Here is a 21,869-nt window from a genome sequence, read left to right as displayed (position 1 = left end):
ACGAGGTCTCACCAAGTTGCCCAGGCTGTTCTTGAACTTGTGGGCTCAGGCAATCCACTCGCCTCGGTCTCCTGAAGTGCTGGGGTTACAGGCTGAGCCACCGAGCCCGGCCTGTTTTTTGTTTTTTATTTTTATTTATTTATTTATTTTTGAGTTGGAGTCTCACTCTGTTGCCCAGACTGGAGTGCAGTGGCTGCTCTGGCCACCGCAGCCTCGACCTGCTGGGCTCCAGCGATCCTTCCGCCTCAGCCTTCCAAGTAGCCAGAATTACAGGCATGTGCTACCATGCCCAGCTGATTTTTTGATTTATTGTAGAGATGAGGTCTCGCTGTCCAGGTGGGTCTCGAACCCGTGGGCTCAGGCAATCCACTCACCTCAGCCTCCCAAAGGCACGGTGATTACAGGCTGAGCCACTGAGCCCGGCATTTTTTGTTTTTTAAAGGAGACAGTTGTCCTAGTCAAAATGAGTCAAGTGGCAAGGATTTTCAGCTTTGTCAACCATAGCTGAATTAGCAGATTTAAGAAAGTAAGGAATTGCCACAGAACATTTAGACACGCTAAGGCACTGTACTGGTGCCAACTGGGGACCCACAAAAAAAGCAGTGAGGAGAGGTGGAGGAGCACTGGCAAGCCAGTCCATCTCCACGTGATCAGACATGTTGCTAAGCTGCAAGGGAGAGCGAACTGCAATGGGCACTCTTTCTCCTGCTGCACCGAGTCCGCTCACGCGCATCTTACTTTGCCTCTGCACACAGAACGGACACAATCTGTGACTTGTCCTGTCTCAAGCCTGAAGGCACGGCACCGTCGCAGTTCCTGGTCCCACAGTTTAACTGCTCCTCCTTCTTTTGACCTAGGAAATATCCAAACCCAAATAAGTGTTGATTATTGACTATTACAAATAATTTGTATTACAAACAAATACTAAGTTATAAGTGGAATACTAAGAAACAAAATCCCTGATATTTATAATTCTAATATTCCTCTAAACTTTCTATGGTCATTTTAGGATATGCTATATCTCAGTCAAATATGTGGTTTCAGCAAACTGTATTTTGTAAGCTCTTCATTTTTCTGACATAAGCATGGCTTTACTCAGCCTCCACCACACATTATCACCTCATAATACTTCTTGATTAAGGAGATGTAAAAAGCAATGTTTAGCATTAGCAGGAGAATGGAAATGTAAGGTGAGAGATTACGATTACCAAGTCGTGCTCCAGAGTTTATCTTTAAGGGAAAGGGAAGCATCTTTCTTTTCTACCACTATTAAACTACCCTTGAAACCGTGTCGTAGGCTACGAGTGAATGGCAAACTGAGGCGACATGAGTAAGCCCAAGTGTTGAGTGACGCATGGAAGAGGACCCAGAGCCCACTTCTGGATATTCTTGGAAGGAGGGACACACATTCCTTCAGAACTGCTGGCTGCACTGTTGGACCCAGGAAGCAGCCTCAGCACACTTCCTCCTGGAGAGGCAGAGTTCCCACACTCTGCAGAACTAACACATGTGAGCTCTTTCCATCCTGTATCAAAATTTACTTCTTAAGTCTCCTATGTGGCATGTTTCAACATGCACAGGACTATGTTGGTGGCATGACTATCATGAGGATGTGGTTACTGTGGGAGACTTGAAAATCACTCAGAAAAAGGCCTCTCAGCCTCAGATTCTGATGTCATGTATAGCACTTAAACTAAGTTTGCCTCCAGCAAAAGCAACTGAGGCAAAGCTTGCCTCTGGTCTTGTTCTTTTCTGACACAACAATACGCATGTTATCCCCCAGTGGCCAGGCTGAATAAAAAAGAAGAGCAGGCAGTCAAAGCCCTTGGTCCAGCATCAGGATTCCCCAGGGACCCCTGTTACTCAGCCACACTGACACAGGAATAGAGACAAGAAGGAAACCAAGTTTTCAGCTTGTAGGACACTAGCCACTCACACCTCAGGAAGTGTCACCAGACAAGAAAAAATCTCAGAAGGAATTTAGGACCAGACAGGAGAACCAACAAGGCCCATAAAAGGCAATGGGAGGAGCATGTGTGGAGGAGGGCCAGAAGGGCCCTCTGTGTACTCGGAAAGAGCCAGAACTCCCTACTAACGGTACCCTTCAGTCGGCTCCCAGATTCCCAGATTCCCAGATTCCCAGGGGGCTGAGAAGAGAAGTGGACTCACGGCCTTTCCTTGCCCCCTGTCACAATGAGGCCGTCTCGCAGGGTGGTGTACATGGCGAACACGGGCCCGTTATGAGCACGCGCCACGATCCTGCACAATACGTGCTCTTTCCACACACAGACATCCCCACTGACGGTACCTGTAAACGTCAAGTTATTCTGAAAAGGAGTGGGGAAGGGGGAGACAAACTCATCAAAAGTCAAGAAAAGTTCACACAGATGTTATTTTCTACTATGCGTGACGCGTCTCCCTGACAGAGCCCGCATGTGTGGTGGGAGGAGGCCAGGAGGGAGTCAGGAAGCTGACCTGGACCTCAGGGCCTGGCCTCCAAGCCTTCTTCCCTTCCCAGGTCTGCCACCTCTCAGCTAGAACGGCCCCGGGCGATCTATCCTCCAGTTCCAACAGGCTCTAGTTCATAGTGGTCCCTGGGATTGCTTCCCTCCAGCTGTTCTATACTTCATCTAAAGGTCGCCAGTGACAGACAGTGAAGAAAGAACAGAAATGGGAGGGGACACACCTTCTATTAGGTATGTAAAGTGCTGTCACAGAAAGAGAAACTACCATCGGTAGCAAAGTTGGGAGAGCTCTCCAGATGCCCCTTGCCCATGTAGACATCACTAGTAAGACCCAGGTCTGCGGGCATCATTAATCTGTGCCTGCCTTCACTTAGAATGTGAAAGCTTCAGGTATGGACGCCAGTATTTTACCTCCCTTGCTCTCAGCGGCCCCCAGCATAAATGATGCTCAAAAATGCTTCATCTGAACATAAGCCCACCTTGGAAGATATGCACAAGAAAACATTCCCATGACTGCACTGTTGATTCATCCACAGAGTCTCCTATTCCTAATATTTTAGTCTTCAAGTTTATTTTTTATTGGGAATGGGCAACTGACTACATGAGGAATTTCCACCCCCCCCACCCCCGGGATCAAGAAGCAATCTGATACATGAGGAATTTTATATGTGAAAATGTGAAGCTATACAGGCAAATTAAATGCCACTAGCATGTGACTGTGCGGGCTTTTCTTCTGGAAATGAATGAATGGTTTCATATTAGGAATACTCAAAACATTCAACTGAAGTTTGACATGGCATAACCAACATTTTCAATGGTCTTTTTCTCAAAAGCATAGTGTAGTTAAAGATTCTAAAATAATTTTTTGCCTGCAAGTACTGCATACTCACATAAACACTTTAATTAACAATCCATTTTGGTTTTTGATACACTAAGGATTAATAATGCCTAGTCAGAGCAGAGATTTAGAGGAAAGAGATGTGTCTGGAAGCCCTGGCCCAGGCATGGAGGAGGGGAGGGAGGGCAGGCTCCTAAATGCTTCCAGGAGACCAGCAGGTACGCTCTCTTGTCTCTCTACTCCTTATTCCCCTGAACAGACACTGGCCCAGAGCACTTCCAGCTCTGTGATGAACAGTGGGTTAGAATGAGAAAAAGCCAAGGAAATCCTAAACCCAAGTACCACCTTAAGTCCCTGGAAAATCATGCTTCTTCAAACTTTTGGGGCCGCGAGGAACTGTTAGAAGACAGAAGAGTGGGGATGTTCAGGGTGACAATTATGAGATCTGAGGCTTCTGAGAATGGTGAGAGCCCGAGGGGTCTCAAATGTTTCGCCAAACTCCCCTCTTAGTAAGTCTCTTTTCCACTCCCCAGTTTCTCAAAGAACTGCATTTCTGGAAGGTGAAACCTATGCCTGACCAGGACAGGCAGTGCCCTGCAGATCACAACACGGTGACTACAACACTAATGCAGCTCTGCTCTAAAGCGAGAGGATTAAAGTAGTCAAAGCAACAGCACACGCGATGGGAGAGACATACTGCACCAAATGCCACAGCCAGCATGGTCTGCATCCGGGCATCCTCCAGGGCACTCAGCAGCCCTTTCTTGCTGAGCAGAGCCCTCCCCGCCAGGGTCCAGAACTTCACGTGTTTCACTCCCACAGAAACAAACTGCGTATCTGAATCTGGGCGGAATTCTGCCACAAAAATGCGCTGATCGTGACCAGCTCTACTAGCAATTTTGGCACCTGATAAAGAAGATACAACAAAATGACCTAAGTTACAAGAACCAAGTTGACCAAAAGTTAGGATCAAATCATTATGGAAAATATACAGTTCAAAGATTAAATGCTGATAAGATCCTGCCATGGCCCTGGCCTGGCTGCCTACAGTCACGTGACAATCACAGGCGCAGTGAGTCCTTCTCACATATCTTCACAAGTGATGTGTGTATTTGGGTTTTGGTCGTTTGTCTGTTTGTTTTTGAGTCAGGGTCTCACTCTGTCACCCAGGCTGGAGTGCAGTGGTGCAATCACAGCTCACTGCAGCCTCGACTTCCTGGACACAAGCATGGTGTGTGTGAAAAGCTTCATTACCATGTAAGAGCCACTTTGGATTTTAGGGACCATGTCTTATTTTTTTATAGTGTAGCTCCATTAACTTAACTTTTCTTTCTTATTTTTTTTGAGTTGGAGTCTCACTTGACTCCAGGCTGGAGTACAGTGGTACACTCACAGTCACCGCAGCTTCAATCTGCTGGGCTCAGGCAATCCTCCCACCTCAGCCTTCCAAGTAGCTGGAACCACAGGTGCATGCCACCATGCCCGACTAATTTCTTAATTTATTTTAGAGATGAGATCTCACCAAGTTGGCCAGCCTAGTCTTGAACCCTGAGCTCTGGTAAGCCTCTCATCTCCGCCTCCCAAAGTGCTGGGATTACAGGTGTGAGCCACTGCGCCAAGTCAAACTTTGTTTTGTTTTTGAGTCGGAGTCTCACTCTGTTGCCCAGGCTGGAGTGCAGTGGCATGCTCATGGCCACCCCAGCCTCGACTTGCTGGGCTCAGGCGATCCTTTCACCTCAGCCTTCCAGGTAGATGGAATTACAGGTACACACCACCACACCCAGCTAATTTGTTCATCTATTGTAGAGACAAGGTCTCACCATGTTGCCCAAGTTGGTCTTGAAACTGTGGGCTCAGGCAATCCTCTCACCTTCACCTCTCAAAGTGCTGGGATTATAGGAATGAGTCACTACACTGAACTTTTCTTTATATAACTTAAAAGTTTTATCTGAAGTAATCAATTTCTCTTCCATTATCATTTAGAATATACAAATGTTCATTTTTATTAAGATCCTCCATAACCAATCAAATCATTAGTAATTAGCAGACACAGAGTGTAAGTCTTACTGAAAAAAAAAGCTTACCCCACAAACCCTATAGAGGTTGCCAAAATATGTATACATATTTTAAGAAAGATAAAAACTATATTAAAATTGTAATACTCAATATATACTGATACTAAAAGATGAATACAAGTTAAGTTTGATTTCTGCAATTACAAGAGCTGCTCAAAGTAGTTACCATCAACATCCAGACACTTCTGATTATGGAAAACTATTGTAGGACTTGTTGCTGTGTGAGGCCTTCCGAATCTTCCCTTGTGCACATCACACCAGGACCATGCATCTCAAACTTGTCACAGATACATGCAATAGTTAGGCATGTTGAAGGTTCTGTTGCATACTCACACCTCCATTATCATTGTACTTCCACAACCTTCTCTAATTTCAAACACCATTTCAAAATGGTCTTGAGCTCCTCAAACGACAACTATGCTCCTGTCATTTCTTTGACTGTCTTGCCTGTCGAATGGTGATGCTAACATTCATTTGATTAACGCCCTCTTTTGAGCGAACATCATATTACACATTGCTACCATAATTCAACTTTGAATAACATGGATAACATCTTTGAATAACATGGATAACATCTTTTAAGACGTGTATACATTTTTTTTGGCACCCTCATATTATAAATAATTTTTTTAAATGCCCCACATTCTATAATAAATAAATAAATTAAAAAAGAAAAGAAATATCAGTGCATCATTTAGAATACTAATAATGGTTTCATTAATTGATTTGTTTTGTGAGCCCACAGTTTCACTGGGCTTTCAAAGTGGAACATGGCTACAGACAAGATCAAGTGCATCCAGGGTGGTGCGGCCATAGACACACCTACAGTCATGCCAGCTGTGAACTATGCATTGTGCAGGGCTACAGTGAACAATTGTTTAAATCACCAACTTAAGGCAAGTATTAAATACAGAATTTGTATTACCCTTGTATCTTTGTATTTTAAAAAAAAATCACTCACAAAGAATCCTACCTTCCTGCCATCTCCAAATGGTAACAGTATGCTCTGGGTCTAGTCCCACAGACAGCAACAGCTTGCCAGTAGCACTGAAACTGACTGAACATACACCCTTAGAGTGGTAGCATCGTAGGATAGATAAAGTCTGCTTGTTCATTGCGTCCCAGATATGGATGGAAGGAGCTGTACCTAAATAAAGGCAGAATCCAAAAGATGGAATACACCCATTATAAATGTTTCCATTTCTAAAACTGATGCACTCATCTTTAAAACATGGAAAAATGTATACCAAGAAAAAACTGTACTTGACAAAGAACAGCTCAAAACTAAGATTAAATTTTAAAAGAGAAAAAGAAAAAAATACAGAACACTTCTTCAAGCTATATTCCAAATTGTACTTTGGAGAAAACAGCATTTAGACAAGCAAATTGGGCTATCGCAACTTTAAACATCTCATCAAAAATAAAGCATGTTATATGTACATTTTAAATCTTTATACGATTATATGAGAATGATACACACAAACACAATAAATATTAAATGCAGGTGTACATCCCAAACTGATGTTGTGTGAACTGAAAAATGAATCAGTGGATGGAGGCATGACAGGAATCACCAACTAGATCCCAAGATAAGCTTCCAGCCATATAGACAGACATCTGGTAAAAAGCTGGCTCACAGTACTTCATAGGACTTTTGTTAAAAACAGAATTTCACGAGAAAGCTAAAACTGCTAATCTTAAAAAGAAAGATTATTTATTATTACTCATCTTGTGCAGCCTGTTTCTGCTGTTTAAAAAAAATGCTCCCAGTTATCTGTATTTTCCAAATAAAAAAACAGCTTTTTTATGAATTGCACAATACAAAAATGAATAAATAAGTCAATTCAGCAGTGAATTCAGTCTCAGAACATCAGTACTTTTAGTAAAACAATCAAAATACTGAAGTACATTTGCTTCAAATTATAAATGTTATAAAGATTTTACAAATAGAGAAACAGGCCAGACGTGATAGCTCACAACCTGCAATCCCAGCACTTTGGGAGGCCAAGGCAGGAGGATCATTTGAGGCCAGGAGCTCAAGACCAGTGTGGGAAACATAGCGAGAACTTGTCTCTACACAAAACAGAAAAATTAAGCAGGTGTGGTGGCACATGCCTATAGTCCTAGCTACTTGGGAGACTGAGGCAGGAGGATTGCTGAGCCCAGGAATTCGAGGCCATCGTGAGAAGATCATGCCACTGCACTCCAGCCTGGGTAACAGAGTATGAAACTTTGTCTCAAAAAAAAAAATAGAGGAGCATTAAATAAGACAAGCTGCCTTAAATCATTCAATGCAGAAAGAAACTTTGGTTTCCAAAGAAAATATTATGATAAATTTAGATTATATTTTACACTATCGGCCAATTATAGTACACAATGATAAATCAAGTCTGACGGTTTTTCAAACAGTTAAACTATGTTAAATCATAGATTTAAATTTGAGCATTAAGTAAAAATTGTTCAAAGATTTAGGTAACTAAAATATCGAAAGTATATGGAAATAGACATAAAAGTTTACCATATAGCATACTATTTATACTTGAAATAACTTAAGTACTGGACTAAAATTAGAATGTTCCTCATTCACTAAAAGTCAAAGTATCCCAAGCCACAGATAAACTTAATCTTAATAAGGAACGGTAGGTGGCTTTAATTTAAAATGAAAATATGTACAGTAGATTACACGATACATTTTTGCCCTAATACCTCAGACCTGGTGGAGCCAGTACAGTGTGCTGCTGTCAGTATCCAGGCTCCATTCTAGCTCTTTCCACCACACCTTGCTCCCTCTGGACAATCAATCCCAGTAACTTCTCACAACCATTTTGACTTACAGCTCCTGTACAGACATGCCTTAAAGGTCTTTTTAAATGATGATTGGATATCCTAAGAATCCAAGTTTTAAAGGACATCCTTTCTCTATAAACATGTAATAAAAACTACATGTTAAAACAAGACTTTAACATGGGCTGTTAGGTGTGTCCACCACATGTTGCCCTTTCTTTTCTACAGTGAGTGACTCTGCTGCAGACACAGCACCTATTTCACCCTTTCTTCTTAAAAAAGCTCCATTTGTAGTCGGGACTCCTCCCTGCCCCACCTTGTGTAGAGCAAGTGATTCAGGGAAGCAAATGGTAGTGAGTCTGAGCCCCCTCTGATAAACACTGCTCCCACCCAACTCCTCTCCTCCCCAGCACTGGCCTCAGGGATTAGTGTAGTGACCCTGATTTCAGCCAATCAGCACAGGTATCCCCTGGTATCCTCTTAGTACAAGGTTTGGTCTGTGTCCTAAAATGATTCAATCAGGCTAAAAGGAAGAATTTTTTTTTTTGAGTCAGGGTATCACTCTGTTGCACAGGCTGGAGTGTAGTGGCATGATCACAGCTCACTGCAGCCTCTACCTCCTGGGCTCCTGCCTCAGTCTCTTGAGTAGCTGGGAGTACAGGTGCATGACATCACGAACAGCTATTTTTTAAATTTTTTCAGAGATCAGGTCTTGTTATGTTGCCCAGGCTGGTCTTGAACTCCCGGGTTCAAGCAATCTTCCTGCCTCGTCTTCCAAAGCTCTGGGATTATGGTATGAACCACTGCACCAAGCCTAGGATTTTTAGATCTTGGTTCTGAAAGGGTTTTTTTCTTTCTTTCCCACTGGATGAGAGCAAGGAATCATGTTACTTCAACTGCCACTGCAGCCATTTCTATGACTGCAAGGCAACCAGCCTCATGGGTACAGCTGAGGTTATGGACGGCAGAGAGGACATGAAGTTCCTGGTTCTGGATAGTACCACGGAGCCCTGTCTCTCCACTCCTGCGCTAGTGGGTTTCCTTTCTTTGCTGCAGAGGACACACAAAGGCCCACTAGCATTAATGAATGGATCGGCAAATGTCATGACAAGTGCTAACCACGACCTGAGGGAGAGCGCGCTCCTAGAATTGCCTTCAGGATCACAATGTAGGCCAGCTCCTAACTCCAGATACAGTCTTGGAGTGCTGAAATAACTGTCAGAGACAAAGCTGCTACCTTAGTGTCCACTGAAAACACACTTCATATATTCAGTAATAATTACACATCTTTTCTAATATATGTATTCTCCCACATTCCAAAGAGACAATTACAAACTTTATCCCTCTTCAAGTCAATGCCCAGCCCCCCAGCTGATGACGTAGAGAAAACAGTAGGCATAAGATGGGGCTTCCTGATTTCCACCCACACCCACCAGGCTTCTTGTCTTTGTACAGGAGGGATGTTGGATGAACTTCACTCCAAACATCTGTGAGTGTTTTCTTCCTGAAGGTTCCCACACCTCATTCCCTCCTCACTGCTTGGGCAGGAAACTCACAGTGACTGTCTCCTTGCTTGTCAGCCCCCAGCTCATCAGGGAGGGCTAGCTTTACTTCCAGAATACCTCTTTCTGCCTTTACTCTTGCAACCCCATTGAACTGTCTTTGCCTGGACTGCTGTCATAGCCTTCTAATTGTCCAATGTCCTCACTTTTCACTCTGCATTCTCAACAATGTTGTAAGAGTGGTTTTCCCAAAGTGTAGATCAGAACACATCACTCCCTGGTGGAAAATCTCCAATGACCCAACTCCTTCCCTGAGCTTGGCATGAGCCCAACTCCTGCCCTGTATTACAGTTCCCTGCAGGAGCTGACCCTACCACTCCCAATTCATCCGAGAGGCATCACCTGCACGCCAGCCTTCCAGGTTCAGCCTTAGGGGCTGCACAGGAAAGTCACTGTCCTTAGAAGGGCCTGCTTGCCTGCTTGCTATACCAGCACTTGGCTAGAGTGTAAAACTCGACCTGTGAAATGTACCCTAGGTGACAAGGCTGTTTTGTCTGCCAGGCACATTGAACATCTGTTTTCTCCTGGGAGTCTGCTACTTTGGTAGCTGTGGCTGGTCTTTACGCCTGTGTGACCAGTGACTAATAAAACCCTGGAGTCTGAGACTTAAGTGGGCATCCCTGGGCAGAGACATCCCACATGTGTTGCTGGATTTGGCTGCTGGAGGGGGAAGCAGGTTCTGGATAACTCCCAGAGGGTGTTGGGGGAGACAAGAAAGGCCTGGGACTGGATCTTGCAGACTTCACCCATGTGTCTTTTCCCCTTGCTGTTCATTGCAATACACTAGAGCCCTAGATCCAACCACCTCTGAGTCCTGCAATTTCTCCCAGTGAACCACTGCATGTGTGGGAGGCCTCAGGACACCTGAAACAGCCTCAGCCTCAAGCCCAGGTCACACTTCAGTTGTCACTTTTGTGTCATTGCTGGACCAGCTAAATGCTACCACTCTGAGAAAACAAACACTGACATCTGTACAAAAATCTAATTTGTTGCTTTTATCACATTTACTACCCTCCCAATCATCAAGTTATTTTAAAAATTTACTTATTTATATTCTCTGTCTCCTTCTGAAGCAGTGGTCAGCAACTGCTTTTTGTAAAGGTCAGATAAGAGACGAATCTGAAGATATGTAGGTTCTTGTATAACAAGAGAGAAAGCAAACTTCTACAAAATTGTAATTGATGAAATTCACTCCGTAAAATATTTTGTAATAAAGATCTAATGAGAAGAATACAATTCTTTTTTGGAGAGATAACATTCTATTCAATTAAGGCTCAAAGTTAGAGTTCTCTATCATCAAAATTAATTGCAAATGTTCACCTGCTAATGCTGATCTGTAATAAGATTTTACACATTTCAACCTTGAAAATGTCTTTTCACAGAGATAGGTACTGCCAAACACAGGTACCAACCTACAGGCGTGTGATATTCACTGAGCACATTAATTGCTGGGAAGACATTTGGAACATTCTATATGAGACTTGTCTTGATATCTGCCTTTCACATGTATTACACTGCAGAATAATCACTTAAAATTGAAGGCTAGGGGGAAGTTCCTCCACTGGAGAATTAAACAAATTTTTGTTATGTGGAAAATTTTTGTCTTTGCATCAGGCTCTGAAAAATTCTGCTGGAACTGCAGTTTGAGCCCAGAAAATACATTTGCTTTACATCTATATGGAAGTGGGGGTCCCCTTCTTTAATTCCCACAGCATGAGAAGGGCATCACACAGTTCAACACTACTTGAGGTGCAAATTATCAGCTATCATCAAATGACTTTACCAAAGTTTCACATGAGCACTGTTTTACCTTGTAATTTCAAGCTAATTAAGAAATGTTATCAAGTCCACAGAAAAAAGTAATTTCCAAAGTCACTCAGTGTTCAGTAACAGTGACTAAGGACAGTTCTTCTTATTCAGAAAAATTTCAGTCTTGGCTCCGAGTCAAAAAATTGCAATAAAAGTTTAACACTGATGAATCATTGAACTGCTCTGTGACAGGGTAAGTTGGGATGTCCAGCTTCTATCGATAACATAAACTCATGGAACTGCTGGTAGCTTTGCCTCTGAGAGTGAGTGAAATGAACTGTTGATGCTCACTAACAAAATATTGAGGTTCAACAGCAAATGATAGATTGAAATATTTACCACAATTGTCTGCTGATGAATAAAACAACGAATAACCACAGACTTTAAACACCTTAAATTTTCACAAGCTTTGTAAGCTTATCCAACGACATATTTCTGCTCCACACATATTTTTACACTATCAACTGTAAAACATCTTAGCAGATACCACTTCAGGTTGTACTGAATTAATGTTTTCTTAATCTCTTTGAAAATATTATTTTTTGTAACATTATTTTTATAATATATTACTATTCATAAATATTTTTTCCATGGAGACTATTCACAGATACTACCTCTTCATTCTCTTCAAAGTTGGTACTTTGAACAACAACTGGGCAGCGATAACAGCCTCTGCCAAGCTATCAGGAGCCAAGGGAAACCACCTCAAAATCATTCGCTTTTATTTTTGTCTTGCTTTTTATCGACTACTTGATACTACTCAATATTTCCTTTTTGACAACTGCTTTCACCTGTTGCAATCAAACACGATTTAATTAACTCACTGTCAAAAAACAGCTTTTCCTGACTGGCTAAGAAATGAGCCAATCAAACATTTATTTTAGATGTAGCTCATTTTTTCTTCTTCTTATTTTTGTGAAAACATTTTGCTGTGATAAGATATTCTGTTTAAAGTTTTCTAATTTTTCTGACGGCTGCTTTCCTAGGAGTTAGGAATACTGTAATGAAGCTTTGTGTGAAGATGTTGAGGTATATGGCATTTGTTAAGCACAGCTATGCTGTCAATGCATAATAAACATAATGCTTGTCATTTCATTTGAAAACAATACAATCCACACTTCACTGTGCCTTAAAAGTGAGACATTCAAAAATGATTTTTTAAAATATGATATGATAAGATTTCACTGGTTAAAAATATAAAATAAAATGTTTATGCTCAAAACCTGTAAAGATCTAATTGTGTCACTGGAACTTATAGTGTGCTAAGCAGCAGTGCAAATGATGAGAGTGCCATATACAGTTTCTGTAGCTGTCACTGCAGCACAAAAGCTACCATAGAATATATGTAACTGAATGAGCACAACTGTGCCCAATAAAACTTTATTTATGGATATAGAAATATGAATTTTATATAATCTTCATGTGTCATAACATTTTGTTCTTTTGAATTTTTCCAATTTTTTCTAAATTAGTATAAACTATCCTCAGTTCATGGCTATATAAAAATAGGTGGTGGAGCAGATTTGGCCCATGAACTACAGAGTTTGCCAAACTCTGCTCTTGAACGTCCCCAAGAGAGCAATAACCTTGCCTGTTGTGTTGAATGAATTTGTGGCTGAATAGTCAAATCACAAAAATCATGCTTCACCCTAGAAGGAGGGGGGAGGAAAATAGATACAAATCGCTGGGAAATGTTTTATCATCAACCTGCTAGTACTTACTATATGACATTAACTGAAAATACAGTTAAAAAGTCTAGTTATTATAAAATCTAAAAACAAGGGATACACACCTATTAATTTAATAGCTTTTTAAATTCATAAAGTCATGGTCAAATCAATTATAAGTTATTTTTAATTTTAAAAATTATCTGTTTATCTAATATGTGCAATAATTGAGATGGTATAAAAATAATTTGAAAATTTTTATCCTTAGGCAATAAAATTTACTGATTTATATTTAAGATTAAGTTTAAATCCCACCTCCACTTTTACCAGCTATATGATATTGGCAAGTTAGTAACTACTCTGAAGAATTCTTGTGTTGATTAAATGAGGTAATTATATGTCAAGTAATTAAAACAGTGCGGGGCACACACAAATATATTAGTTTTTAAAAAACTATTATTATAATCACAGATTGAGGTCAGTTTCCTAATATTAAAACAATGTATTCTTCATTAAAAAAACAAATCCACAAATTTTTTAGAGCACAATAAGATACTTAAACTTAAGTTCAATTTCATAAGTACATAAATAAAACAGAAAATGTGTAATTTTCCTTACCTGACATGTCTGCTGAATCACCTATAAAAGAAAAATAATTATCCATAAATAACACAAATACTAACGGTAAAAAATTTTAAACCCAACTATTGGCTGGGCTCAGTGGCTCAGCCTGTAATCCCAGCACTTTGGGAGGCCAAGGTAAGTGGATTGCCTGAACCTGCAGGTTCAAGACCAGACCAGGCAACTTGGTGAGACCTCATCTCTACAACAAACAAACAAACAAACAAATAAGCTGGGCGTAGTAATATGTGCCTGTAGTTCTGGCTACTTGGAAGGCTGAGGCAGAAGGATCGCTGGAGCCTAGCAGGTCAATGCTGGGGTGGCCGTGAATGTGCCACTGCACTTCAGCCTGGGCTACAGAGTGAGACTCCAACTCAAACAAACAAACAAACAAACAAACAAACAAACCCAATTATCACAAAACAATCATTTAACATAATTTAGATAAAGTATTATATATTCGATTGGTTTTATTACATTAAATTGAGTAAACTGACTGAAGGAACTCATTTCAATTATACATAGACATTAACATTCTGTGTATGATTTTTCAATCTTTCTTTGAATAAAAGCTTTACTTTCTTTGTATTTAATGAGTTGCATAACGTTTTAATTATAGCAACTTTTAAAATAATGTTGCTATTTTAAATTGATATGACCATGATTTTGGTTTATAAAATATACTGCTAATAGGCTCTTTTGAGTTTTTTGTTTTTTCTTTTTCTTTTCTGAGACAGGGCCTTGCTCTGTCACCCAGGCTGGAGAGCAGCTGCAGTGGCGCAATCACAGCTCACTATAACCTAGAATTCCTTGGCTTAGGCAATCCTCCCACCTTCTACCTCGGCCTTCCAAAGTGCTGGTATTATAGCCATGAGCCACCACACTCAGCCTTTTTTAAAGAATGCACCTCTATGCCCAGGGAAGAATTAGCTCTAAACTTTCTGAGACATGATGGCAAAGGTTATCATATAACTCAAGAAAGAAGAAATGTTCTTTTTTTTGAGTTGGAGTCTCACTCTGTCGCCCAGAAGGGAGTGCAGTGGCCGTTCCTGGCCACCGCAGCCTCGACCTGCTGGGCTCCGGTGGTCCTTCCGCCTCAGCCTTCCAAGAAGCCAGAATTACAGGCATGCGCTACCACGCCCGGCAGATTTTTTGATTTATTGTAGAGATGAGGTCTTGCTGCCCAGGCGGGTCTCGAACCCGCGGGCTCAGGCAATCCACTCACCTCAGCCTCCCAAAGGCGCGGGATTACAGGCTGAGCCACCGAGCCCGGCTGAAAACTTCTTTCTTTTAACAAAAGATTTTTCATATGAATAAAAGTCTGCCAAGAAAGAAAATATGAAAGCCTATTCTTATTATATTTGTGGCTGAAATACCCACTAATCAAACTTTAAAAAGTGACAGTTTTATAGCAAGAAAGGAGTAAAAATTGAGAAAGCCATAGAAGATAGGTGATTGTTTTGCTTTGGTAAAGCCTTATATCCGTGTTGATTTTAAGGACGTGTTGATAGCATAGGCTCATGTTGTATTGGCTTGGAATATGAAAGGAAAGAGAATAAATTATGTGTCTCTGCTGAGCAGGCCACATAGGAAATATTGTTTCTAGTTATGAACATGTTCCGGTAACAACCAAATGATGAGAGGACTTGAAACTATGCCACATGAAGACTGTTAAAGACGAGGAGTGTCTGGTTTGAAGACCAAGCTTGTACAGGGCCTGGGACATGAGTACAAAGGAAGACTTAAACATAACTGCTCTAAATATTTTAAAGTTATCGATCAAGATAAAAGTTATCAAGTGAAATATAATCCATCCGCTTATCTTGATGAGTATATCCCTGTAATGACCTGGAAGGCCTGGTATCAATTTAGAACTTGGAGTTTGGGGCATAGGTCAATCTGTCTCATTCTCTTCCCACCCTGGCTCCATCCTATGCCACTAGGGGCCTTGGAAGCTCATGTATGATGTTTTGGGTTGAATGAATGTGTTCTCCCCAAATTCATTTATTGAAACCCTAATCCCTTGTCAGGAGGTGGGGCTTTGGTAGGTCATGGAGGTGGAGCCCTCACAATGAGATCAGCATTCTCATAAGAGACAGAAGAAAGATCCTCCCTTTATCTGCCATGTGAGGATATAATGAGAGGGCAGCCATCTGCAGACCAGGCAGGGCCTTCACAACAACCTGACTACTTGGGCTTCCTCTCATCTTGGACTTCCAGCTCTAGATCTGTAAGAAATAAATCTCTTTTGGGTAAGCCATTGAGTCTAAGGTATTTGTCATGGCAGCTCAAACTAAGACATGTGGTTATCCCATCAAAACTCCATCCAGCCCTACCCAACAAACAGTGTGACCATCCCTTAAGAGTGTACACGTGGATGTACAGTTGGTCACTGGGAGAATGGACTCAGAGAAAAGGCTCATGTAGGCCCAGAAGTGGGTTCAAGACCATCTGGTAGAGGATTCTGGATGTCATATGGACCAACATGGTGGGCTTCCTCACAGAAAGCAATCCTTGTTGTCATGTACACCTCATTCCATGGAAGTCAGCTGAAGGTGTCCAAAAGCAGGCCTTCTGGAGAAATGTGGGATAAGATGCAGGGAGAACATGACAGTTATCTCCAAAATTGGAAGACAGTATCAGGGGAATATGATTATTTGTTTTAAGTACCCCAACAATGAGGACCAATGAGAAGTAATCCCAGACAGACAGATTTCTATTCCACATGAAGAGCCACTACATAACTGAGCTTCCAAGGGAGAGATTAGACTATCTCATTGGGCATTAAGTGGTGGTGGAGTTCAAGCACACAATAATGAATGAGATCAACTTATGTTTGGTCCCCAAATTCCAAGATTTTAGCCAAGAAAAAAAGAAAAGTTTGAATGTAACTGGCTAAAATATCACAAAATCAAATATTTCAATTCTTCTATGTTCTACATGATTTTTACCAAAAAGAACAATAAATATTTAAAAGACCCTAGAAGGCTAGCTTAGCAATGGAGGCCCACTGAGAGCTAGCAAATCCAATAATTTCAGTAATTTTGAAAAGCCATAAGAGGGTTGCACAGATCTGACTGACCACATCTATTATACCACATTCATCGTGACCATGGGTAGGCAGACATGTCCTAAACAGACCTTCTATCCTCTCATCAGTTTGCTTGGGAGAGTTATGGTCTTTAAGTTTTTCACAGAGGTCAAAGAAGACAGGTATATTTCAAAACAGTTCAAAATAGCTGGTGCCGGGCTCGGTGGCTCAGCCTGTAATCCTGCGCCTTTGGGAGGCTGAGGTGAGTGGATTGCCTGAGCCCGCCGGTTCGAGACCCGCCTGGGCAGCGCGACCTCATCTCTACAATAAATCAAAAGATCAGCCAGGCCTGGTAGTGCATGCCTGTTAGTTCCAACTACTTGGAAGGCTGAGGCGGAAGAATCGCCGGAGCCCAGCAGGTCGAGGCTGCAGTGGCCAGGAGCGGCCACTGCAATCCAGTCTGGGCAACAGAGTGAGACTCCAACTCAAAAAAAAAAAAAAAAAAAATAGCTGGTGAATTAGATCACAGCCAAAGAAAAGAACAAGGCAGAAGAGATTTACCCACATGAAGAAACTTGGAGCTGGGTGCGGTGGCTCACACCTTTAATCCTAGCACTTTGGGAGGCTAAGGCAAGAGGATAACCTGAGCCCAGGGGTTCGAGACCATCCTGGGCAACATGACAAGATTTCGACTCTATATAAATCAAAAACTTAGTCGGGCATGGTGGCGCAGGCCTGTAGTTCTAGTTACTTGGAAGGCTGAAGGAGAAGGATCACCTGAACCCAGCAGGTCGAGGCTGCGGTGGCCGTGAGCATGCCACTGCACTCTAGCCTGGGAGACAGAGTGAGACTCCGATTAAAAAAAATAAAAAGAAACTTGGGTCTCTTCTTTCCAGTCTTTAAACCCCTGCTAAAACTGTGCTCTGCCCCTCCCAGTCTAGTTCTTTCCTGGCTCCCTTTAGTTGCCGTTTTCTCATCAAATTCTTCTTTTCTGCTTTATATGCTACTGAATTAAATATTTTTACATACCAGAAATTCCTATTACAGGACTAAATCCAAATATTTCAACAACCATATGATAGCTTATTTTAAATTCTGAATTGTCTGAACTGACTCGGATAGTCAAAGAAAGGGAGAGAAAGGGACTTGGAAGCAAATGATATGGTACAATTGAGTGATGTTTTATGTACACACAGATTTTGAACAATCCATAAATATATTATACTTTAATTTTTTTCCCCTAGGATGTTGAATTTATTTGAACAAAACAAATGCTTCAAATTGTTTCTTTTTAAAATATAGAAACATACCTACTTGGCCAGTTGCCACTATGTTGATAAATTTGGGGTGCTGATTTACAGTGAGGCACAGAATATCATCATTATGTTCCTGATAAAAACTCTGAGAACCTACATAAAAAGAATTTGAGAATTAAGTTTGGCAACTTTAAGACATGATAGCCAAAGGTACTTGTCCAGAGCACTGATCTCCTCTTTAGCTTACTTGCTTATTCAGCATTTACTTTTTTAGTACTTACTATGGCTGTAGCATCATAAGGATAGAAAATGATTCCAAGTCTTTAAAGTCTTATCCCCTGAAAGGCATACACCATATAATACAAAGCTGAAGATTCCAGGTGTCACAAGAGCGTTAGGGAATTCAGAGCAGAAAGGAGGATTCACTTCATGAGAATATGGTACTCCTGGGTTGAGCTAGACAGATTTTGTTAATGTAAAAGTAGGTGGGGAAGGGCATTCCAGGTCAAGGAACACTTTAAGTGAAGGCATAAAGGCAGGAAAGTGTTGGGTCTATGTGTAACTGAAGTATAGGGTCATGAAGAAGAAAGGCAAACAATGTGGTTGGAAAGGCAGGTAGGGACTAGAATCACGAAGAATGCTGAATGCTAGCTATGATCATTCTGTTCTGGTTTCCTAAAGAGAAGAATTCTCTGGGCCATATTAATTTATATTTTACATTTATTATGAAGCAATGGGGAAGGTACTGAAGTTTTTTTGTTTTTTTTGAGTTGGGTCTTACTCTGTCACTCAGGTTGGAGTGCAGTGACACGACCACAGTTCACTGCAGCCTCAAACTCCTGGGCTTGGGTGATCCTTCTACCCTAGCCTTCCAAAGTACTGGGATTACAGGCATGAGCCACCACACCCGGGAAGCAGTACTTTTTAAATGGCCCAAATAATTAAATGGAAAATTGCTACTGATTTCATGATCCTGGTGAATTCTTCTCTTCAGGAAAAAATATGTTAATGATTATATTGACCAGTTGTGGGAATTATGATTCATATAATCAATCCACTCTTTACCCATTCAGAATGAAGCTATCAGAGGAAAAGCTAGAAATGTTTGAATGTGGTAATCTCTATTTTTACTTTCAACTTTCAAACTTTATGAAGTTTGCAATTATATCTAATAAAACCATTCAAAGCTAAATACTTAACGTCACTAGTAGGAGTATCACACTGGTCATCAGATGTTCCTAGGAGAAATTTACTTGCTCTTTGACAATTCAATCAGTTGAATAAACATCAAGAAACATGTTTCCACCGTATCATCACAGAGTCCCAGCAAGCAGCTTTCTTAGCTTTCTTCCTTGGCTTTCCAAGGTCTCAGTAAAAATCTCTTGCCCCCAGTAATACTCATCCAACATACTACTTTCATTCACTAACTACACAGACAGTTATCGAAGCCACCCATTGTCACGTGAGGTCATGTGGAAATAAGTTTCGTTACGAATAGTTTCACTATAAAACATGATTTTGCATATAGTATACTCCCACTTCCAGCAGAGACCTATGAGTACTTTGCATTATGAAATCCTTTTCATGTGTTAACCCTCTTAAAAATTAAAAGGTGGTAACTCAAAATACTACTAGAAAATTCTGAAATAGAAAATATTTTTATTCTGTCGTGTTTTTCTTATACATTTAAATAATGATTTATAGTTTCAACAAAAAATTATAAGCTGCTAGACAAAAATTCCTATATGGAAAAAAGTAGGGAGAGGTGAAGAATCAGGGGTTCCTACCCGTAGCAACATTGTGCAGAATTCCAACAGATGCAGTGTGATAAATGATGTCATCACCATCATTTAAATAGTGAACATTATTCCTGCAGTCTCTCCCTCGATAACCAAAAACAAGCTCCAGCACCAGGTCCTGAGACAATAATGATAAAACCATTGTCAATCATATCTTACTCACTTGTCTAATGTTCATTATTGTTTTGATGTATGTGGAATGCTAGTGTCTTCAGTCAAAATAGAGGATGCCCTTTTGATGTCTTACAAACTTCAAACACAAAATAAAATGAGTCACACTTCTCTACAAAGCCTGTTCAGAGCAGCTGAAAAATACATTCCATATTTTTCTATACAGATTTTAAAAAAAGGAAAACGAAATCCCAGAGTAGTCTGACTCCAAGAATTTTAGTTAGGAGTTCACGAGTTCAACCTTGAGGTACTGTTGCACTCTTTATCCTAGGATTCAACCAATTTTGGACAGAAAATATTTTCTAAAAATAACAATACAATAAAAATCAATACACATTTAAAACTATAGCATAACAAATACTTATATAACATTTACATTGTATTAGGTATTAAAGAAATCTGGAGATGATTTAAAGTGTGCAGGAGGATGTGCATAGGTTATATGCCAATATTATGCTATTTTAGATCAAGGACTAGGTTATATACAAATACTATATGCTTTTATATCAGGGACTTGAGTGTCCCTGGATTCTGGTATATCTGCAGGGGGTCCATTCCCCCACGGATACCAAGAGATGACCATACTTGTGTCCAAAGGAAAAAAATTTTAATTCATGTTCACTGTTAGTCAAAATGTCTGATCTACATACATATTCAGGATAAATTATCTCCAAATCATGTATTTTGAAGAATTCAAATAGTACATTCAGCATCTGCGGAAAAAAAAAACTAATACTTTGTCTCTGATCTCATGCTCAAGTTCAGGCAGATAATTCTGAACTGAAAATGCACATTTTCATTAACCTTGTAGGGCTGGTAGGGGAGGGGAGGGGAGGAAGCTACAGCAATTACCATCCACAGCTTTACACCTTTTCTGTGCCTGGTTTAGCAGTTTGCTTGTTTGCTGCTGATACTGGGGTTATAAAATGCTGGGATAACCTACCTTCTTCCTCAGTTACTGTGGAAGGTTTCTTTGGTTGGAAGCAGAGATAGAAGAAGTAAATCTTCATGAACTCTCTACAGTGACATCACACAGTCCAAGTTCCTGATCTGGTTTAAGTGTTTACTCTTTAACTGATAAATTTAAACAACTAAGTATGAGACACTGCCAAGGTGTCTGTGTTTCTATATGCAAAAGATCATTCATATATAACAATATTTAGGAGTTCCCTGAGAAACAATTCAATTCAGGGTATTATTCACAGAAAAGTAAAAAGAAAGACTAATTTTTAAAATTAAGAGAAACAGAATATCAATGCAAGACTCAGATTTGGTTAAGAGCTAAGCAATCAATTTCTATAACCAAACAAAAAAGAGTGTTCAATGCACTTGTTTTCTTGGAAACTAATGACAAGACTTGGGTGTGATCCACTTGAGTAACAATGGAGAGTGGATTTTCCTTACCTCTATGGGTCTTTTTTTCTTGCCAACATTGTTTGTCTGGAGTTTCTCTGGCTGTGGTGGGGCCCGGCTCACAGGAGGCCTAAAACAGAGAAGTAGGTCTGAGGAAGGCCTTCACAGGGCCTTCTGCCCTGCCTCCAGAGGCGCCTGTTACTTTCCCAATAACCCTGTCTTGTGTCTCCCAAATGTCCTCTGCATCTTGATAGCTTCTAAAGCAGGAAGGTGGAAAGAAAACATCAGGACTTTGACTCACTTTAAATTTCTTTGTGTATGTTTCATAATGGAAATAATATTACAGGACAAGAGTAGGCTATTTATAAACAAATGTAAAAATGTTAGCTTAACGTACTCAAAAACATCTCCATGGGCACATTACCAACAAAGCCTGGT

The 21,869-nt window shown here is 40.7% G+C and overlaps 1 protein-coding gene across 1 annotated transcript in view; it reads right to left on the bottom strand.

The window, feature by feature from the left end:
* LOC103258888 (echinoderm microtubule-associated protein-like 5) overlaps positions 1-21,869 on the bottom strand; it is a 41,772-nt gene that overhangs the window by 6,519 nt on the left and 13,384 nt on the right. Inside the window, exons 7-14 of the mRNA XM_021711611.1 lie at positions 21,483-21,561; positions 19,896-20,025; positions 18,163-18,261; positions 13,819-13,839; positions 6,352-6,525; positions 4,001-4,209; positions 2,170-2,327; positions 739-853 (exon numbers count right to left, since the gene is read on the bottom strand). Of these exons, the coding sequence (XP_021567286.1) occupies positions 739-853; positions 2,170-2,327; positions 4,001-4,209; positions 6,352-6,525; positions 13,819-13,839; positions 18,163-18,261; positions 19,896-20,025; positions 21,483-21,561 (985 nt within the window). The remainder of the gene's footprint in view (positions 1-738; positions 854-2,169; positions 2,328-4,000; positions 4,210-6,351; positions 6,526-13,818; positions 13,840-18,162; positions 18,262-19,895; positions 20,026-21,482; positions 21,562-21,869) is intronic.

The sequence above is a fragment of the Carlito syrichta genome, unplaced genomic scaffold (genome assembly GCF_000164805.1).
Source record: "Carlito syrichta isolate Samal-C Ts95f unplaced genomic scaffold, Tarsius_syrichta-2.0.1 Scaffold302399, whole genome shotgun sequence".
In the NCBI taxonomy this organism is placed as follows: domain Eukaryota; kingdom Metazoa; phylum Chordata; class Mammalia; order Primates; family Tarsiidae; genus Carlito; species Carlito syrichta.
Note: the sequence above shows the minus strand (reverse complement) of the source record. Positions and strands in the feature narration are given on the sequence as shown.